This window comes from Lathyrus oleraceus, chromosome 1 (assembly GCF_024323335.1).
Source record: "Lathyrus oleraceus cultivar Zhongwan6 chromosome 1, CAAS_Psat_ZW6_1.0, whole genome shotgun sequence".
Taxonomy (NCBI): Eukaryota; Viridiplantae; Streptophyta; class Magnoliopsida; order Fabales; family Fabaceae; genus Lathyrus; species Lathyrus oleraceus.
The window spans coordinates 387,066,702-387,083,952 of NC_066579.1; the positions used below are offsets into that span (position 1 = coordinate 387,066,702).

The following is a 17,251-nucleotide window of genomic DNA, read 5'->3' on the forward strand; positions in this document are numbered from 1 at the left end:
TTTCTTTTTCCTATTTTATTTTCTTAAGTATAAATAATATAATTTGAACTTTTTTTTATATAAATTTAACGAAGAAAAACTAAGAAAAATGTTGAATTTTTAAAACATAAAATTTATTTAAAATAAAAATATAATTATTTTTATAATTATTATATATAAAAAAATATTAATAATTTATATAATTATTGTTCGTTTTATAATTAAGTAACTAATTTTGAAATTAACATGTGTATTTAAATACATTTTATATTGTATCAAATATAATAACAGTCAATAACAATACACAAAACTAACTTTCTATTTCACGGGTTACTACGAGGACAATATCTAATTTTATTTTAGATGCAAATTTTTTATTTTCAAATGTGAAATTTTTTTTGTTTCTTCATCTCACTAGTCTTTTTTATATGATTATTTAATACAATTGAGTTTATATGATCATTGTTCATTTTATAATTAAGTATTACATTATAAGTTGATACTATATCAGATTGAATATCACTCAATAAAGGTGTACGTCACTAACTTTTCATTTCACGAGTTATTACCCGAATAATATCTATTTTATTTTAATCGACAATTATCTTTAATTGAGAGATGGGTTCTTTATTTTCAAATATAAAAAAAATCCATTTTTTTCATTTCAAATTTAGACGTGTATCTAAATATGTTTTATATCGTATTAAATAAATTTACTCGCGCGGAGATACATGTATCTTGCCGGTTAGTATAAAAATGCTTGATTGGTGAGTGGATTTTTGTGACTTTATTAGTAAGTGTTGAATGTTATGAATATTTTTCAAGTGTACTTCTTCCATCTGGTGTAAATGATAATTTGAATTTTCTTGGCACTTTGATTTATTTTACATGATGAGTGAATTTTTTTAATTTAAGTCGCATGTTTTAGAACTTTTACATGCTAGTAGATTTTTCTTTACATCCGTGAATATTTTTGTGCATTCATGGCTTTATGGTATAAGTAGTTCACTAAATGATTTGAATTACTATCTTTTTCCGTCACCATGCTTAAGGAATCATAACAATAATATTTTAGTCAATTCAATTAATTTCCTTTTCAAATCAAATTTTGATCAATTGATTCTTAGATTTCTCTTTAATTATTTGTGCACTAATTTACTTTCCTTAATTTTGGAATCACAATATTTTTTTAATTTGAGTGTGAATTTTTTTCATCTTCTAGTTAATAAGAATTTTCATAGCATGTACATTTAAATTTGTTTATCTGAATTTCAGCTTCATTCTTAGTGAATCTTAAGAATATTTTTGTTTATATGTGTATTTATTTTCTTGTATTTGTACGTGTTCTAGAGAAAAGACAGACCTTCTCTCTCTAACTTATCGTGTTCTTTCCACCTTTATGGTGTGTTTTTTCTAGATCTTCATAACTCTTTCTCTCACTCTCCTCTAGGATTATGTTTGTTCTAGGATTCTTTTCACCCTCTCTTTGTTTTTGTGTTTTAATCTTGCAGTTAAGAATTGTCATAGCATGTACATTTGAATTTGATTATCTAAATTTCAGCTTCATCCTTAGTGAATCTTAAAAATAATAGGACTAATAACTTCATGTATTAACAATATTTTGTTTATGACGTGTATTCATGTATTTTTGTATTTGCACATCTTCTAGAGAAAAGGAAGACTTTCTCTCTCTAACTTATCGTGTTCTCTCCACCATTGTGGTATGTTTTTTCTGGGTCTCCAGAACCCTTTCTCTCACTCTCCTTTTGAGACTATGTTTCTTCTATGCTTTTTTCACCCTTTCTTTATTTTAGTGTTTTTGGTTTTTTTTTGAGCTCTTGTTTGTCGCTAGATTTGGTTTCGTTAACCTAAGCCCTTATCGAGTCGTCTTTGTCATGCAGGACAAAGGGAAAGAACAATGGAAGGGTGTTCCATTGTCAAAAGAAGAGGAAGAAGGAATAACCGTAAAAGAAGATGTAGAAATTGGAGGTGAAATCTTCAGCAGAACTCTTGTGGGAAAACTGTGGACGAATAACCCCTTTAATGTACGTGCTTTCAAATCTACAATGATTCAAGGACGGTGACTGAGGAACCAGGTGGAGACATAGGATCTGGGGAAAAATCTTTTCCAATTTCGCTTTTCAACAAAGAAGGATGCATAATAAATTTTAAAAGGGGCCATGGAATTTTGATAAAAGCCTTCTTATTTTGGAGAGGGTTTCTGGAGATGAATAACCCTCTGGGATGGAGATGCATTTCAGGAGTTTCTAAATACGGGTCTATGATCTACCATTGAAGCTGAGGTATGAAGCAGTGGTGATGCAACTGGGGAAACGTTTCGAGAAGTATGAAGAGGTGGATCCAAAGGAGGCGAATATAATGGGGAGGTTCTTAAGACTCAAAGTTAAGACTGACCTACAAAAACCCTTAAAAAGGAGAACTATAATCAAATATTAAGAGCGAAGGTTGAAGGTTTTCTTCAAATACAAGTGCCTCCCTACCTTCTATTTTCTGTGTGGAAAAATAGGGCATCACCTCAAAGATTGTGAGGAAATTGGAGATGAAGGCGTAAAGAGTTTTGAAGAGATTGAGGAATAAGATATGGCTTTCGGACCTTGGTTAAGAGCATGTCCTTTACCAAGGAATATGGGAGAAGTGCAGAAGGAACAAAGTTCAAGGTCGTGCAACAGAAATATTTTTGATTCACCAAGCCATATCAAGTACACTAATGGGAGGAAGGAGAAAACTACAAGTAAAGGCTCAATATCTGCTTCAGGGGAAAATAACGGGGGACAAAAAGGAGCAAATAAAGATAAGGCAGTGATAACGGTAGGGATAGAGAGGTGAAAATTGTAGCTGAATTGTTGGGGCAGTAATGATTTCAAAGACTTATGAGGAAGGAACAACAAAGGTCAATGAGAAGTGTAGAAATAAAGAAACCCCAAACTGGAAGAGACAAAAGGCTAGTAAACCAAATATTAACCAACAAGTTAGGAGATAGGAAGTAGAAATAAGGAAAAGACAAATGATAGAAGTTATGGTAGAGGATGTTTCCCCAATAGATATAATGGAGGGAGGGAAGAAAATGAATCAAGATGGGGCAAAAGGAATACAAACAATTAACAACGAACTAGAGATGGTGTTGGAAAACCAACACCGCCTAACATAATGAAAATCATCAGCTTGAATTGTAAAGGGTTAGAGAATCCCTCTATAGTTCGAGCCTTGTTGAGGCTCACACGCATGGAAAATCCCAATGTGGTATTCCTTATGGAGATGAGGCTCAAAACTAATGAAGTATAAGGTATTATATTAAAATGAAATTTCAACAATGGTTTTAGTATGGACTATAATGGAAAATGAAAGGATAGAGCTGGAGGGCCTGCGCTTCTATGGAGGGACATGGTTGATATCTCGATTATCTCTTACTCACTGAATCACATGGGGGGAACTTTTGTTGATGAGTTTGGTGGTGGTATTATCGTGTTTGCAGGTTTCTATGGCCACCCCGAGGAGCACACAAAAACTTTTTTGGCAGCTGTTAAAGGACTTGAAGCCTCAAAGAGGATTATGGTGCTTTTTTGGAGATTTCAACGACACTATCAGCACTAGAGACAAGACTGATGGAAATATTAGGAATGCATGCCAATTGATGTGGGGAAGGAAAGTTGTGGAGGAATATGGGATTTGTGATGTGGGGTTCGAAGGATACCCCTTTAGATGGACAAATGGAAAAGAAGGGGAGAGGAACATTCAGTGTAGATTGGAAAGATGTGGGGGAACAAAGAGTTTATGAACAGATTCTCGCTTATTATGGTCAAGCACCTTCCCAAAAGAACGTTTAAACACGGTGTTATCTCTATTGAGTTGGAAGCAAAAACCCAGAGGAACCAGATTAAACAGGTGTTAATTTTCATATTCAAAGAGGTATGGACGAAGGATGTCAGATGAGAGGATATTATCCATAATGTATAGAGTGATGGTCATCAGTCAGTCATTGAGAAGATTAATGGGCTCAAGTCTCTTTGAAAAGTACATGAGCGATAATGTTAAGAAGGATATCACAAACTTGGAGAACAAACTCAAGGATTTAAACCTATGGGAAACTTCTGTAGAGGATCTTAACAGGCTGCAAGTTCTCAATGGGAAGTTGAATGAGTGGTTGAAAGTTGATGAAACTATTTGGAGACAACGCAGTAGGGTTGTTTGGTTGCAGGATGGAGATAAAACTTTCAAATTCTTTCATGGAAAAGTTGGGAAGAGAAGGAAAAGAAACATCATTGTAAAGATCAAAGATGCTAGTGGTTTTTGGTGGCGGGAGGATGATGACATTGAAAGAGTGATGATGTCTTATTTTGGTGACTTGTTTTCTTCAGAGGGCATAGAAGGGAAAAGTGCAATTTATGAAGTGGTAGAAGATATACTGAATGATGAGCATATCTTGTGGTGCGCTAGAGATTTCGATAAGTTGAAGATTAGGGATGTAATTCAATAAATGCATCCTCTCAAGGCACCATGACCAGATGGCATACCATCTTTGTTATACCAAAATTATTGGCACATAGTTGGGAAGGATGTAGAAACACTGGAATTAAATATCCTTAATAATGAGTGTCGTACCCCGAAATTTGTCCTCCCCTTTTCACTTTTTACCTAACCCATGATTTAAGACCCATATGTACTCATGCATACTCATCATTCACTCATGATTAACATTGATTAATAAACATCATAGATTCAATGTTTTTGGTTAACGAAGCAGGTTTGGATTGGAGATTATGGTATTGTTCATCATGTGGGTTGCAACCCTGATTCTTGATTTTGAGGGATCTTGTTGCTTGGCCTCCGTGCATGAGCTGAACTTCTAAACCCTAGTTGTGGGCCCATGGTCAGGGGAGTGGTTGTTGGAGCTTTGTGTTTGGTTTGAAATCCTAATCAGGGATGACTGTTGTTCAAATGCCTTGATTGGTAGACTTTTGGATTGGTGATTAATCAAGACCTTAGTTGGTAGACGCTTAAGGCCTCATAGCTTGGATTTTGGAGTTCAATCCACATGGAACCCTAGATTGTTGGTCCATAAGGGCTGTGAGCGTCATTTCTTGGTGTATGCTTAAAACCTTGATCAGATGTACTTGAAGTTATTGGTTTGGTTTGAGGATTGTAAAATCCTAGCTCATGGGAGGGGTTGTTTGGTCATTACGATCTGCATCATGTCATTTATGGAGTTCACTAGAGGATTACGGTTTCATAGTGCTAATCATTCGAATCATCTAATTGATTCTTGACTCCATAGGTCTTGTTACATTGATTCATTAGTATATTCATACTTCCATTCATTTCCTTTGATTGGGGTTCGATTTAATTCAAAGTCTCGTGCTCCGTTGGATCCATTGAGTCACTGCATATTGGCCTTAAAGTCATCATTGTGGCTCACATTGCATGGTATATGGTTCAGGATATATGTTCAAACTTGGATTTAATTTCGTTGTGAAACGTATCTGATCATTGCATTCGGCACAAGTATCCATAACCATTTGATCATTGATTCAAGTTGATTTGGAAATTAAAGTTAATTTTGATAATTCAAGTCAAGGTTGGAAATCCAAGATGATTTTGGATTCAAACCAATTTTGTTAATTCAAGATAAATTTGGAATTTCGAGTTAATTTTTATAATCATTTTGTTCCAATGAGCCATGGAGGTATTGTCCTAGAGTGAGTCCATTCTTTGTTATCCATATCCATTAAAAACATATAAAACCCAATATCCATTTTAAAAAAAATCAACATCCTCAATCATTTGGGCTTCATGGTCGACCTGAGTATGATCCGTCATCCAAGTCTTTTAAAGGGCTCTCTGGGCCACTTCCGTCCGATGCTGTAATGGAACTGAGTAGCGTTCTTAACAATTTGAATGGTACAAAAGAATCGATTAAAGGTGCCAAACTTTGGTTCATGCAGAGAGCTCCATTTGCACTAGCTCTGGAGGAGACTCTTAGAGATAGGGTGTTTTCGTTGGATGATGTTGAGAGACAGTTGCATAGAATATACCTTGCAAATGACATTCTCTTTGACAGTTTAAATCGGAGGACAAGCATTCATGATCTTGACAATGAGGCCCTTGCGTTCAAACCTGTTCTAGGTACCATGCTTGCAAGAATTTATCATAACCCACCAAAACAATGAGGAATATAGGAAAAGATTGCAACAAATGGTGGAGTTCTGGGATTTTAAAGAGATTCAGGTGCAGGAATGCTGCAGACTCCGAACCATTCTGCAGCAGCTCAACCGCGGTGCGACAATGCGATGTTGGTCTTAACTTGAAACCGAACCGGCCACCGAAGATGAACCTGTTCGCAAACTGCACAAAGACATAATGCATACCGAAATCAATTTACACTTGACAACATAATACAAAACCAAATAACATTACAATAGCTTGACCAACTAATCCTAACATCTCAATTGCACCAACTAATTAACCTTCACATGTATAGCTTAGCATTAAATCCCAAATCAAAGAAGGGACCACCTGTATTTTCACTACAGATGCAAGAAAACAGTGACAGAAACCTCACCGGCCATTGTGGCGCCAGACCGGGCAGCAAAAGCATCATGGTAGCAGTACAACCTCAGTCCAGTTCAAATGCTTAAATTAGTGATTTGTACTTATGTACAGGAAACGAAGTGGAATGCGAACAACTCTTATGGATCCCTAAAGGATCCTGTCAAAGTGTACCTTTCAACACATACGTGTGGCGAAGAGGAACAATTCCCACCTGGCGGCGTGCAAAACTGAAAAAAATCACTTCCTGCAGAAGCTGTAATTTATGTTCCAGATTGTGATCTTTATAAAGGTTGAATGAAGTATTACCAAAGACTTAGTACAAGATACGATCCTCGGAATCTAGGTATACGCGCTGGTGAGAATTCAAACAGAAAAACTTTGGGTGGCAAAGGTTAACAGAAGTGTTTCAGAGTAAGATATTGGTGGATTCCCTAGACAGGAAACGACATCACCTGGTGCAAACACAAGTCCAAAGTACGTTGCGGAACGCAGACCCATCCAATTAACCTCACTTAATCTAACCCAAGTCTCCTTGATATGTTTCCCATGGTAGCATCATCACTCGATGTTTCTTGACCCAAAAATAGCTTCATGTTTCCATCCATGTTCCAAGCTAGCAAGAGTGAATCCATGAGACAACCCACAAGTCAGTACATTGGAAAACAAGAAGGAGTCTATAGGAGAAGTTTTGCTGCAGATTCAGTTTTGACCGCTTTGAGAAACTTTGTGATTGTACTTGGTAATCAACCACCCACCTGCATAATTTTCGACGGAGCATGTTATAACTGAAACCATCACAACAGACTTAGCCATGAAATCAAGTTTACTACCTTCACACATAAATCATAGCAGCAATGATGTTCTAACAAAAGCGGCAAAGCGTATTAACGATGGTTGCCCTGCAGCTGCCATTTTAACAAAAGATTCGCCAACTATCATGAGAACATAACCAAATTCAAAACCAGTTTAACACTAATTCCGCTTAACTAGTTCATTAATTAATTCATACAAGATAAGAAGCAAGATAAGATGAATAATGTATGAAGTGAGATGATGAATAATGAGACGTAAAAGTATATTGTAAGAATATAAATTACAAGAGTGAAAAGTGTTAGAAGTTTAAAGTTAGATGTTAGGTGTTAGATGTTATAAGGCAAATTCAAGTCATCAGATTGGAATCATCTATCAACAAGTCAAAGGACTCAAACATATGTTACACCAAGGGATAAACTATAACTAACTCAATGTGTCAAAAATATGATCAAATGATCATTTATCAACATATTGAATTAGAGAAGATTGAATCAACCATGAGACCATTTATCAATAATTTTAAATGTTGAAGATCTCATCAACCAAGCAATCACTCAAGCAAAGTCAAAAGAATGACAAAATTTGAATTAAAAATGAAATAAAAATGATTTAAAATGGAAAATTAAAGAAAAATTCCAAAACATAAGAAAAACAATGAATAAATGGCCAAGAAAAATACACAACGTCCCAAATATTATTCATGAATGAATTTCAAAAGTTGAATGCAAAAAGGTTTAAAAATGATTAAAAAATAAATTGCAAAACAAAATTAAAATTAAAAATTAAAATAAAATAAAAATAACCAAAAATACAAAAATGATTAAACAAAATGTGAGAAAAATATATGTGATGCAAAATATTTTTAGAGACCTTGTGTAAAAAATTTGGATCAAATTGAATTAAAATGATTGAGAAATTAATTGGAATTAAGGTGCCAACGACTAGGAGATTCAAAAATATGCGTTGGCGCAATGTGGCTGGTTGAGATTTGAATTTGGCACACTAGCACGCATCTTTAACCTCCAGCCCGATTTTGTAAGTCCGTGAACTCGTGCTTTTAGCAACACCCAAGCATGAAGTTAGTTTTGCAACACATCATCGCTCATATCTCCTTGCATCAAAGCCATTAATTGACTCTAAGGAGGGAGAATTTTGCTAAAGAACATGAATAACCATAAGTATTCAAAGTAAAATTATATGACTAAAACACAAGATAAATGAAAGTTAATTGAGGGTTTTTCATCAGTGGAACAATGCGAAAAGAAGGGTAACTTGTTTGCTCAAGAGTTTAACTCGTAGCTACCTTTCTAGTTGAGGCTTCGAAAGTTAACAATGGCAGAAATAGGAAGTACGATGCAAGAGGTTCTAAGGCATAGTGGTGATGCAGTTAGCTTTAGATGATGTCGATGAAGCTTTATGGGCAAAGATTTGAGGTTGAAAGAGTTTGAATTGAAGAAACCACAAACTGATTTTGGAGTGATAACGGGTTCAAGTGAGGCAGAGTTTTTCTAGTTGTTCGAGCTTGAAAGTGAAGGAAAATGACTCCCTTATTTATAGGAAATAAAATGGGAAGCTTACACATGCCAAACAGATTTGAAATTCGTGTGAGCTAGGGTTGACATTTGCAAAATGAAACTCGTGTGAGATGAAAAGTGAAAAACATGAATTGATGATGAAACTCGATCCTTTTGTGTTAGGTTGCACGCATTTTAGCATAAAAAACAAGTTGCACATGTGCAAGTGCTCCCCAAATGAAGAATGACCTGTAATTGCAAAATATTGGCTTCGTGCAAAACTGAGTCCATGACACCATGTTTGAAGCTAGGCCAAATGAAATTCACTCACGTGTTTTGTGATTTTCATTATGCCTTTTGTTCATATAATTGCAATGAATCCAATGCAAAAAGAACCACGTCAAAATGAGGCCTGAGGTGAAAATGGAAAGTGTTAAAGTTGAGGTCATGACACGCCTTCTAGGTTAGGCATTTGGTCAAACAATCTTGGCATGTTTTGGGTATCTTGAGACTCCAAGTTCATGACACCATAAATTTTGATTCTCTCTTGCATTTTGAGACAAACTTGGGTCAAATGATCTTTGTTATAAGATTGGAAAAATACACAAAGAAGTTTTCCAATTGGGTGTTTGAGCTGGAAATGCCATGGTTGCTCTGTGGGGATTATGACAAGGTTTTGGCCCGATTTGGCAACTTAGCCCTTTCCAAAATTGAAGTCTTTAAGGGTTGAATTGATGCTTGATACTTGAAGTAAAGTTGCAGAGGAACTCATTAGGAATATTTGGCTCAAAGAATCTTGTCAATTGGTTGAAAATTGAAGAAGTTATGGGGTTTGGACCAAAAGTTAACCACACTTGCAAATTAGGTCAACCAAACTTGTGCAAACTTGAAATTCTCTTGCATCCCAAGCCAAAATGATGATGGGATGAGTATCCTTTGAATAAAACTCGACTAAGGCTTAAATGATATTGAGGATGGTTTGAAGATTGGATAAAAAAATGGCATGGAAATAAACACATGAACCACCCTTGAATCAATGAACCACACTTGCATCTTTCTTGACCAAAATGACATTTTATTTTGTCTTGAATTGAGGCATGATCACCTACATGAACAAGGGAACAAATAAGTACCATTTATTATTGATGCTTTGGTTAGTTGATAAGTAAATCAAAGTGAAAAAAACTTAATGTTAAGATTAAACAAAGAATGTGACCATGCTTGTGAGTCAATGACCTAATGCAAAGGTCATGCTAAAGTTATGATGATGCATGATATAATTCCATGTATGTAAATGAAACTCAACAAAAGGTAGGAAAATGGAGGGTAAATTTTGGGATATGACAAGGGACAACATGATAAGGTGCATGGTGGTGATGTTCAGGATGGGGAGGGACAATATGGTGAGGTGTATGGTGGTGAGGGAAAACATGATTATGTGCAAGGTGGTGGTGTTCATGATGGTGAAGGGAAAGATAATGAAATGCAAGATGATGAGGTGCATGATGGGTTGGACACCGATGAGGGTAATGCATGTGTGATGAATGAGGGCGACATGGTTGGTTATGTAGTTCTGATGATATTGGGGTGAGATTTTTAAGTATGATTGTGCATTAGAAATTGCATTTGATGACTCTGGTGATAATGATGATTATGTGGAAGAGGAAATGGATAATCTATTCGACTATGAAAATGTTCAAGAGGGTACTAGAAATAAATAGAAACATAGGTGGGAAGAACATAATGAGGAAGTTAATGGGAGTGAAAATGAGAATGAATGGTTGGAAAATGGATGTGAAAATGATGAGAATAGTGGAACAACTAAGAAAGCAATAACAAGTTGATTTTAAGGAAGCAATAACAACCATAGTTGTAGTAGAGATTATAATGTCAAGTTGATGACTACAACTGGTTGAGTAAAAGGATTCAAAAATCCTTAAAAAATAATTCTACGATGAAGATTAAGAATATAAAGGAAACTGCATTAAAGGAAATGGAATGCAAGGGTCTACAAGACAAAGGCAATTAGGAAAAGATTTGCAGTTAGAGACATGGTAAATGGTTCTTTCCGAGGGGATTACACTAAAATTTATGACTATTGTCATGAAATTCTAATAATAGATCCTAGGTCAATAATCAAGTAAAATGTCCAACACATGCAAGAAGGAATTGATGATAGAATGCATCATTTCAAAAATTGTACACATGTTATGCAACATGTAAGGAGAAATTCAAGAATTTTAAACATGTGATTGGTCTTGATGGATGTTTTTTAAAGGGTCTTTGTGGAGGAAAAATATTGGCAACCATTGATAGAGATCCTAATGATCAGATGTTGCCTATAACTTTTATTGTTGTTGAAGAGGGAACAAAGGATAACTCAACATGGTTTTTGGAACTTTTGATTGATGATTTTGGAGGTAAGAATGAGTGTATTTCCAACACTTTCATTTTTTATAAACAAAAATTATGTTGTATTGCAAGTTTTTATTCATTTCTTTTATTTATGTTGTGCGTGTGTTGCATTATAATTGTATTTGTGTATTTTGCGTTGTATTGTATGTTTCATTGCATGGTTTATTATCTTATATGGATGATCTTGTAACAGGTGATGAACAAAGATTTTGTGTGGGACACTTGTATAATTACTTTAGAAATAAGTATCCTGGAAATATGTCGAAAGACATCCTATGGAAGATTGCAAAATCAACTTACAAGCAGACATACGAAAGAGAAATGAAGGAAATGAAAATGGTCAATGAAGAGGATTTTAAAAATATGATGAAGACTCCATACAAGTTTTGGAGTAAATCAAAATTTATGACAAATACAAAATGTGACTCTGTTCTTAACAACATTCAGAAGCATTTAATAGTGATTCTTGAATTAATGGCTAAACAACTGGTAATTATGTTGGAAGAAATCATAACCTACATGATGGAAAGGTGGGCAAGTAATATGATGAGATTTTGAAACTTAAGTGATGAGGATGTTTTACTCAACATTAACAGTAAAGTTGTGAGAACTAGCACAACCACCAACTCATGGATTGTAAGGTAATTATATAATGTTTGTTATCCATTTGTTAATTTTAAAGCAATACATCATGTAAACTGATTTAGTGTAATATGTTGTAGGATGTTATGTGAGCATATATTTGAGGTCAGACACATTAAAATTTCAGGAGAACAGTTTCACTCAACTTGAACGAATCTATATGCTCATGCAAAAAATGGGAGCTCAGGATCCTGCCATGTGTTTATGCAATAACATCAATGAAAAATATGAACCTTAAGTTAGATGACTACATCTTTGAAATATACAAAAAATTCAGATATCAGGCATTCTACAATCCGCTCATTTATCAGGCATTCTACAATTCGCTCATTTAGATAAAGCCATATGTACATTAACAAATCAAACTAAGATGCTTTAAATCAACTCTTTTCCCATAATTTTTTAGAAAGATGAATGACTATGAATGCTTATCTTAAAGTGTGGACATCCCGATAATTGCTTTCTATAGTTGTTAAATGTTGTTTTTCAGCAAAGAACAATAATGTCTCCACAAAGATAATTAAGTCTTCTTTGCAAATTGGAACTTTAGTACATCTTCAAATCAAAACTTATAGAACTCTTCTCTTTTGTTATGAATGAACAAAGTTCAAAACTCATTCTCACTTTTGATTCAATAACGGATTTTATGGATTTAAGCCTACGAATGTTTATGCCCTAATTCAATTTAGAATTCATACGTGAGAATGAAAATAGTGATAACAAGATGCCAACTGCGTGATGCAATGAATGCAAATATAAATTTTGTTTGTAAAAAATAGACAACACACACACACACACACATATATATATATATATATATATATATATATATATATATATATATATATATATATATATATATATATATATATATTATTTTTTAAAATAAAGAAGAAAAAAATAATAATTTAATAGAAATTTACAATTATTTTTCTTAAAAAAGCATATAGAAAAGAAAACCGCGTCAAAATTGGTGTACTTTTGTTCCACTTCAGACAAGAGTGCAGGTGTGAAGAGTAAGAAATTAAAAACACATTTCCCCATATTAGAAAACCCTTCATCATTCCCTATCCTATGAATGTGTCAGCTAAGAAACCCTCAAGAACCTTCCTCACTCTTTCTTCCATATTCCTTTTTCTTACTTAAACCTTTCTTTCTCTTCTTCCTTAATTATTCTTCATTTTCCTATCCTTTCTCTTCACACCTCTCTTTTACTCACTCACACTCCCTCCCTATTTCTTTCACAAATGGAAAAAAACGATGAAAACTCCAATATTCCCAACAACTTCGATTCCAAGAGTTACAACCTCAGTGGCAAGATCATGCTCTGCGCCATAGTCCTTCTTTTCTTCGTCATAGTTCTAATGCTGTGTCTCCATATCTACGCCCGCTGGTACCTTCTCCAATCTCGCCGCCGACGCAACCGTCTCCGCCGTCGCAGTCAGCTTGTTTTCTTCACCGACAATCCAACAACCAGCGTCTCCATCACTGCAACTCACGGCCTCGACGCCTCTGTAATCGCTAAACTACCGTTATTCTTATACGATCCGAAGACTCACCCGGAAAACGCCACGGAGTGTGCCGTGTGTTTGTCGGAGTTTGAATCCGGAGAAACGGGTCGGGTTTTACCCAAATGTAACCATAGTTTTCACACCGAATGTATTGACATGTGGTTTCACTCTCATTCCACGTGTCCACTTTGTCGTGCATCGGTTGAGTCCACATTCGAACCACAACCCGAGGTTGTTATAACGGTTTATGAACCGGAAACCGGTTCGAGTTCGAGTCACGGTTCGGTTTTGGAAGATGAGAATTCGAACCGAACCGGTAAAGAGACTTGTTCGAGTTCGGTTGGGTTAAGAAGAAAGCCGTCTTTTACGGGAGTGGCCGTTGAGGTGCCTACGAGAAACAACGAAGGTTTTCGAGACGAGTCCTGTGACTCGCCGTCGTCGTTTCGGTCGCCGATGAGTCGGATGTTGTCGTTTAAGAGGATTCTTAGTAGGGAATGGAAAGGCAGCGTGTCTCCGTCGTCGTGCGGGGGTGGTGGTGGTTGTAGCTCGGTGGCTGAGTTGAACTTGAAGGTGGAACAAGGTGGACGAGGTGAGGTGAGACTCAGTGAGTTGAGTTGAATTGACTCAGGTGTTGACGTGGCATTTTTTAAAAACAAGAAACGTGTTTAGAGCGGTGGTTGGCGCGTGCCTGTGAATATGAAAAGTAGTTGAAATTTCAAAAAATGTATGTATGTAGTAAGATGTAACAGTCAACATAGATATTAAGAAATTCGTTGATATTAATGTTTGTTTATTGTTTATGTTTCAAAGATGGGATAATAGGACAACACAAAAATTGAACTGTCGTTATTATTCTTGGACTATGAGGTGTGAAAAATCAAGATAAGTCAAATAATTTATTCAAGTGTAGACTTATAGGGAGATAAGATGATGTTTTTAAACTTGAGAGTTACTAGTAAGACTTTTCTCAACAAAAAGACTTAAGAGTTACGAGACTTGTTCATAAAATCTCATTTTGTGAAGAAAAATAAACATCAATAACTTTGTCAGCATTGTAGTCTACATCTAAAAGAAAAATGTTTTTTGGTTTTGATTTGTATGTTCACTTTGGCATCATATTGAAAAAAAATGCAAATATGTTGTGGTATCTTTCTTTCTTAAGTCTAAATTTTATTGGAGTATTTGTATTCTATTCTCCCATCAGTAATTCCTTTACAATAGTCTGATTTCAAGTGAACGGCATACGTAATTTACAACATATTTTATTAACTACTGAAATCACTTACATTGGAAATTTAAGAATGTATTTTTCAAAATAATCATCTTATTCAAATTAAATATTAAACTATAATTTTTAAATTAATTATCGAAATAACTATTTTTTATTACTGATATGTCAGTTGAGTTGAATTGATGCATCTAATTTGAGGCGACCAACCCATTGACGCATGCATACATTGCAAATGAACATAGACGTCAATTGCCTAAGCACATGCATGCCTTGAAGTCATATGTATTCGTCCATACATATACGCTAATGCATATGGCACATTCACTTTCCGTCAATGCATATGGCACATTCACTTTCCTTTTTTTTAATTTTATATTTTATATTTATAATTAATTAAATTAAATATTTAAATTAAAAATTATATTATATTATAAAATAAAAATACATAAAAATGACAAGAAAATCAATGCTCGCCCGATTGAAACGCCCCATGTTCCACATTCAGGTACATTAGTCTGTCTTCGAGGTCTCCCACGATTTTTCTGAGGTGTTTGAGATCTTTGAGTGCTGACATGATGTAATGGTGGCTGATGTGAAGGTCCGGTGGAAGGTCCAACGGTATTTGATAGATTTGTCATCATTTATCCCTAATAGCTAAGGGGTTGTCGCCAACGACGCTTCCGTAATTGAGTTCGGTGTCCATGTTATCGTAGTTGGATCGTTGTAGTTAGGTGGATTGTGGACGATATGGTTTTCTGAATTGGGACATTGAATCGTTTTGGAAACGAAACAATAGTTCATGTGGTGTACTAAAGTTAAACAATGGTTGTGTGTTGTGGCGATGGGATATTTGAGTGTTCATTGACGGGGGGCTACGATGGCATGACGTTGAATCGTATGAATCATTTGGACTATAGATTGTTGTGGTGGCTGCGTATGGTTGTTGGTGGTTATGGTTTGATTCCTGATTTTGAGTTTGGGTGTGTGGCATAAATTGGTTGCGAGGTTGAGTGTTTGATGGTTAGGTGTACATGGTAGGGTGGTGGTGTGAGGTTAGTCGTTGGGTTTGGGTGGGTTGCCATTGTTCTTGGGCGGGAATTTGTTATTGGACGTTTGATGATGAAGTTCGTTGGCGTAGATCAATCAAATACCTTGGCTCAGACACAAACTGTGGCATTGTAACCAACCTAAACCATGCCATATAATGTTGAGTTAGTCTAGCACCATGTATCACTGATTCGTTTAAGATGTGATGTCGTCGATTCCTCCAATGACGACACGTCTCTTTTGCGAAGTCTCTCCAGTCGAAATAATCCCATTGGCCATCGACTCTTTGTTGATGCTAATCTCCCAAACACGTCGGAGGTTCTAGAATCTATTGTTGCATGTTGAACTGCAGTTTTACACGGTCACTTTGGTGCATCTCCACTGTAGTGAATCGGATAATTGGTGTTTTTGTTGTTCAAATTGCATCATCATCATGGTTAACTTGATGATCAAGACCCAAATATGGTGTCCAGATAAACTGTACAAGAATATGACATGATTAGATGATATGCAATTGAATATTTTTTTTAAATAAAATATAGAGTTGTGTAGTATTATTGCATCGTCTGGTCCAATGTGGTCTAAAAGATTGCGATAGACTACTACAGTATGTTTGCGACACCTGTTGTAATTCATCCCTTTAACTGACCACCTAAATCAAAAAAATTGGAAATATATTAGTTACAGTTAGTTGAAGTATAAAGTCTAATAGATTAGATGGTAAAATTTTAAACTTACTTTGTTGCATAGGGGAATGTGAATGACTTCTCGTTGACCGGGACGAGTAACGACAGTTGACCAACTCCATACTTGTAGCAAATAGGCGCAAGAATAAAAAGTACAAGTATTTTTTGGATATTTTTACACAACGAACTATATAGATGGGACAAAACAGTTGAACCCTAACTATATGTGTTTATCTTATTTATGTTTCGTAACAACGACAAATACATAATACTTACCGTATTATCAGTACTTTCAGAAAATAAAAAATTACCAAATAGAGTCATAATATAATACTGAGTTTTAATTATCTTTTCATACTCTGTAGATTCTTCATTTAATGTTATACTTGCATAATATTGTTTAAGATGTTTTAAATTAATACCTTGACCCCTAGCTTGACCAGAAGCCTCTCCCGTAGTGTCTTCACACAAAGGGTCACCCAATAATTCATCGCATATAAAGTTATCTTGGTTAACTATACCATTTACGGCCTTACCATCGATACGTAGACCTAACAACATGTAGATGTCCTCAACTGTGACGGTACACTCACCCAAAGGAAGGAGAAATGTGTGGGTCTCGGGTATCCATCTCTCTAACAAAGCAAGAATAAATTTGTAGTCAACTGAGTATGAGACTATGTTGAGCAGATTACCAAAACCGCATCCTCGAATATATGGTTCTATCAAAGGAGCGTGTGGTACATATTCATGTACACGACATCGAAATCTCTTTGGGTCCTAATAAAACATAAGTAAGAAATAAGTAAGAAGAAGTAATAAACAATAGAGACATTTTGTTATGAA

The 17,251-nt window shown here is 35.3% G+C and overlaps 1 protein-coding gene across 1 annotated transcript; it reads left to right on the forward strand.

The window, feature by feature from the left end:
• Positions 1-12,913: 12,913 nt before the first annotated feature.
• On the forward strand, positions 12,914-14,224 carry LOC127073258 (RING-H2 finger protein ATL2). The gene has a single exon (XM_051014405.1). It carries the CDS (start codon positions 13,178-13,180, stop codon positions 14,057-14,059), a length of 882 nt encoding a protein of 293 aa, XP_050870362.1. The 5' UTR covers positions 12,914-13,177; the 3' UTR covers positions 14,060-14,224.
• Positions 14,225-17,251: the final 3,027 nt, after the last annotated feature.